The 5,323-nt window shown below is 29.0% G+C and overlaps 1 protein-coding gene across 1 annotated transcript; it reads right to left on the bottom strand.

Annotated features, from left to right (window-relative positions):
* Positions 1-1,389: 1,389 nt before the first annotated feature.
* Positions 1,390-4,829, bottom strand: LOC149891348 (uncharacterized). The gene is made up of 3 exons (XM_090082082.1): positions 4,691-4,829; positions 2,424-3,929; positions 1,390-2,158 (listed from the first exon to the last, which is right to left on the bottom strand). The coding sequence occupies exons 2-3, from the start codon at positions 2,516-2,518 to the stop codon at positions 1,390-1,392; spliced, it is 864 nt and encodes a 287-aa protein (XP_089938208.1). The 5' UTR covers positions 2,519-3,929; positions 4,691-4,829.
* Between the last annotated feature and the right edge of the window lie 494 nt (positions 4,830-5,323).

Raw genomic sequence — 5,323 nt, 5'->3', positions numbered from 1 at the left:
AGCAAAAAATACCGTTTTAGGCAATCAATTTACAAATTAATTTTTATAATCATTTAATATATATAACAAATTATATACAAACAATTCATTGAACAAATTATTGTGTTGTAAGTTTAAAAATTTAGATGGTAATAACAAATTATTGTTTTGTCAGTTTAAAAAAAGGAGATAGAACATTATCATTCTAACGTCACGATATACTAAAAATGACTAACATATCCATAATGAATTAAAGTAATTGTTAACTAATCAATTAATTATCTACTAATTCAAAAATTTAATAAATTCCCCCATAGCTAACTGATTTTTGGTTTTCAAAATATCCATTAATAGCATCGTTCAATAACATTGATAAGTATTTCAAATCAAATTCTCCTATAGCCAACCGTCTTTTAATTTTTTAAAATATCCATAAATAAAATCGTTGAATAACATTGAATATCTGTATACATAACTATTTTACAATAATATAACGTGGAGGTGGCTTCAAAACATCTTTATAATCTTCAAAGCATTTATTTAAAAATAGTAACTACACATTAGTTATTTCCAAGATGTATTTAAGTCATCTTTATCTAAAAAAAAAAACAAATTAACACAAAACAATTCTCTATCATAAACTAAAAATCAAAAATAATAATTAAAGTCTTATGAAGTCAAATTTAATAATATAAATAACTCAACAAATTAAAACTAAAAAAAAAAAAAAAAAAAAAAAAAAAAAAAACTCAACAAAAAAAAAAGTTCTTGAATACAATATGAATACAAAGTAGAAAAAAAAAAAAATTATAATTATAAAGTTACACATACAAAATAAAACGTTTACTACACACATGTGGTAATTTCCTGCTAATGGTCTAACAGTCATCTAAAGCCAAAACAAAATCAATAATATCATACAGCTCCAATTAACATATACAAATATTTTCATGAACTAAAAATAAAAAATATACTATTGCATATAAAAAGCATGTAAAACTCAAAGTTGATTTTTATACGGGATCTACAAAATAAAGCACTGCATTGTTAATCATTAACATATAGAAACATTTTTACAAACTACAAATAATAAATTCTTTATGCAGATAACATACGGAAAGGGAAAAACTTGATTTTTAGATAATTTTTCTGAATATTGATAAATAAATAATTAAAATATTAATAATCAAAATAAATAATAAAAAATAAGAAATTTTATATATTGATTGAAAGCATTTTATTTCTTTTTTTAAATAGCAATGTTTCTTAATTTATTTTTTTGCAACACCAAGCACAACAAAAATCTAGACATTTCTGTTAATTGGTTAATAAGCAGCAGTAATGAAACCAACACCCACAATCATTACTGCAGGCAATCCAGTCGATCAGAGAAATGTCCATCGGTGGCTCCTAAGATCCACATGCAAAACAAATGCTATTATTTACATCCTTTTTTAGTTTTTGTCCTATATTTAAGGAAACTGTTTTTGATTTTTTTGTTATGCTTTGTTCTTTTAACTGTGAAGAGTAACTTTCTTTAATTTTAAAAGGCCTTGCACGTTTTCTAACCGGCCGACCACGAGATTTAGGCAGTTGTTGAAAATCTACTTGACTTAAGCATGTTGTTGAATACGCATTGAACTTAGCACCTATATTATTTTTTTCTCCTGATGTCAATTTAACATTTTTACAAAGCGTTGTTGTTTGAGGTAATTTATCTTTAAGCAACGTCAACTCTAAAACGTCTTTGTCTACAGCTGAGACTATTGAAAAATCAACAGATGATGTTGCGGTTGAATTAATGTTGTTAGCACATTCCAGAGATGACAAGGACTCATGCAATGGTGTAGTCTCCAGTGGCATAACTTCAGGTGTAGTGGGCATTTCCGGTTTCAGTTCATCAATAAGGTTCTGCAAACAAACATTCAATGCAGAGTTGTTTTGATACATTATCAACATTTTGAACTTTTCAACTGCCCTAATATTTCCATTAAAAGCAGAAATTGGTTGATCTGCTATGATGGAAGCTAAATCTTTAAGAAAAACCATTACACTGTTAAATCTGTCGTTTCGGGTGTTTTTGGGAACATCAAAGTTTTTCTGTGTCACAGAACCGGTAGAATAAAAAACTGCCATATTTGCACCATTAGAAAAATATTGAGATGTCTCCCTTTTCCATCTAAACAAAAATACTTTTAAAAAATTGAGCGAATCAACTTTAAAGAATTTATCAAAAAGTATTACAAACTATAACTATATTAAAAACTATAAACTATACTAAAAACTATAAAGAATACTATGTAGCTTTTACTAAGTATTTGTTGTTTACTTTGAAAATAATATTTAATTTACTAAGTATATTACTGTATATTCAAGATTAAGAACTCAAATTGTGAAAAATTCTTGTAAACAGACTAAATGTAAATACTACAAGTACAGTAGACCTCGAAGAAACTGAAAGTGGTTGAAAAAGCGGTTCATTAGTAAACTTCCAAACAGCAATAAGGGGACAACAAGGAATCCCCATTTGCGTTGGCATCCCACAAGAACAATTAAAGCCTTCCACATTTCTTAAAGTGCCTATATCATTATAATTTACTTTCCACTGGTTATCAGATTTAACAACGGAATACTTTTTTTGATCCTTCAACTTCTATTTGCTTAGAAATTAATCTTGCTGCATAGTCTGTGAAATGTTTGTAATATTCGGCGACATTTGGCTGAGATACAATTGCAGTTTTCAAAGTCATATCAAACTGACGGTGATGGGTTTCATATGTTCGAACGTCCATTATGGTCAATAAATTCTTTATTAAAACATCTAATGGTAATTGTGCCGAGCCCAACACTCGTTTTAGTGTGTTATGAAATCTTTCTATTCTGTTGTTAGTTCTATTCTGAAGATGCATTATGCTGGAGTCGCAACATAAAGTTATGTTATTTTTATAGGGAGCCCAATTTTCGATAATGTAATTGTAAAATTGCAATGACATATTTTGGATTTTAATTAGTTCGTTATCAAAGTCATCAGAAGATTTAGACTGTAGCAAAATTTCAAATTGGTTCATGCAAGACTTTTTATCATGTTTTCCATTAAGAGTTAAAAGATACTTATCAGCAGCCTTTAAGACATGGAAATAGCAAATGTTAATATGTATATTTGGAAAAACTGTCTTGATAACATTAATTTCTGCCAAATCTTTATCTACAACAAAGCAATGAACCCCTAATGGATTGTTTAGCTCCAAAAACAACTCCAGAAATTTCTCTAAATGAGCTTGATCTTCTTTAGCCAAAACACCAAATGGAACGGGTTATCCCAATCCATTGTTATCTTCAATTAATAAAGTGTACAGTGAGTAATGCATTTTATTGGTTTTATATGTTGCATCCATTTGTATAACTTCTTTGTATTTTGTAAAATTAATTTGCTGTTGGACAGTCTGAAAAAATAAAACCTCAAAATGGTTATTGACGTCTGTTATAATGCGATAAATAACCCCAGGCTGTGCAAGAGCATTCAGAATGGTATCATTCACAGTGCCAAGATTTTTTAATAGTTTTTGTTTTCTGTTATATAAATCTTTTATTCGTACATGTGATCCTTCTCTATGTAAAACATCTGCTACAAGCATTGGATTGGCATGCATAACAAGCATGCTGTCAAGTTCTCCCTGTCGTTCTGGAATTGGCTTTCGGATATCATGATAGAGAGAATATATTTCTGAACAAATTGGGTGGTTTTTGTGTTCTAAATCGGCTTTGGTGACAAGAAATTTATTGAGAAGGGGATTATAAGTAAGAGCAATTTTAAATTGACAGCCCTAGGCAAAGACATGCTGAACTTTTCTTTTCTCGTTTCCTCGGCTTTTAAAATTACCAAAATGTTTACACTCCCAATATAATTGCCAGTATTTGATTTCCTGTGGAAGTTGACTGCTGATTCTAACCTATTAAATGAAATTAAAGTTTTATTTTTTTATTACATAAAGTTTATTAGTTACTGTTATTATAGGGGTAGATAAGACTTCATAGCCGTGGTGAAAGTTATGTGTGCTTAAAAGCAAAGTGGTTTTACAATTATTAGAAAATCACCTATTGAAATTTATTAACGAAAACATTGATGGCAGATGGCGCACACTACTAAATTTTCATGTCATATGTGCTGAGTCTTTACAATATTAAAAAATTTATATTGAATTTAAGAACTCCAGTTTAAACTCTGCTGCCAATTTTTGTGACAAAGAAACAAATGGTCAAAAATTATTTACTAACCATCTTTAAATATGTAATTAATAATATATTTAGCAGTAACAGATTGTAACAGATGTCTGCTTGTGAGTTATAGTTAAGTGTACAAAATATTACCACAAGTAATGTAACATGCAAAATAGGACTGCAAGTAGTGTAACTTACAAAATGGTACAGCAAGTAGTGTAACTAGCAAAAAGATATAGCAAATTTAAATAATGACATTTCATGATATATTTTTAAATGGAATAATTTTTTAGGTTGCAGAGGGAGAAGGACGCACTCTTTACCCCAAGTCAATTGTGCCCCTTCTGAAAAATGGATACTCTTATGTTGTTATGTGGTAAAAGGTATTGTTATATTAAAATGTATAACTTTAAATAACGACATTTTAAAATATTTTTTTAAAAAAATACTAATTCCTTGTGAAAATTTTTACTGGAATTAACATTTTTATTACCTGAGAGCTCATACTAGTGTTGTGTTTTGATTGTTTATTTTAGATTAGAAAAACTTATAAGAATTAATTTGTTTCTTGGTCTTTGTACAAGTGTATCGATATTTGCATCAATTTTCTAATCTTTTGCACGAAATAATAGATAGAGCCCTAAGACCTTCTCGCTTCAATGCATTACCAAACTCACCTTCTGCGTAACAAAATTATATAAGTTTCGGCTTAAAACATTTGAATATTATCTTGATGAACTTCCTCAAGAACTTAACAAGCAAAAGTTCTGAGAAATTTACCTGATGTTTATGAGATAATAAGCGAATGCCTGAATTATGAATCAGCTTAATTCAAAGGGTGGAGGAAGCATGCCCCCTCCGCCTTTACCTACTCTCTTAGTCCATGCACCACTCATGTTTTTTGTAAACTAGTAAAATCTAGTTATTTATTTTTTTTGGTATGTTTTACATCAATTTTTCCACACTTTTGTGGTTTGGATGGTTCTCTATAATGACATTTAAATGTCATTATGAAAGTGTTGAAGCAATATTTTACAACTGCCTTTCTTAAAGTTAACATGATGCAGATTGTACTGGATTACATGTTACCAGTAGCAGGATAACCTGACCTGACACAATAATAATA

Source organism: Hydra viridissima, unplaced genomic scaffold, assembly GCF_058129835.1.
Source record: "Hydra viridissima isolate aposymbiotic clone 2 unplaced genomic scaffold, HvirCarnegie_v1 scaffold_3, whole genome shotgun sequence".
Classification (NCBI taxonomy): Eukaryota; Metazoa; Cnidaria; class Hydrozoa; order Anthoathecata; family Hydridae; genus Hydra; species Hydra viridissima.
The sequence above is the reverse complement of the archived record's forward strand: the minus strand, read 5'-3'. Positions and strand labels throughout refer to the sequence as shown.

Excerpts from the sequence above, each read along its gene's own strand:
- LOC149891348 (XM_090082082.1), bottom strand. The coding sequence starts at position 2,518 with ATGCCAACGCAAATGGGGATTCCTTGTTGTCCCCTTATTGCTGTTTGG. Across the intron at positions 2,159-2,423 it reads CCACTTTCAGTTTCTTCGAG|ATGGAAAAGGGAGACATCTC; the intron begins GTCTACTGTACT and ends ATTTTTGTTTAG.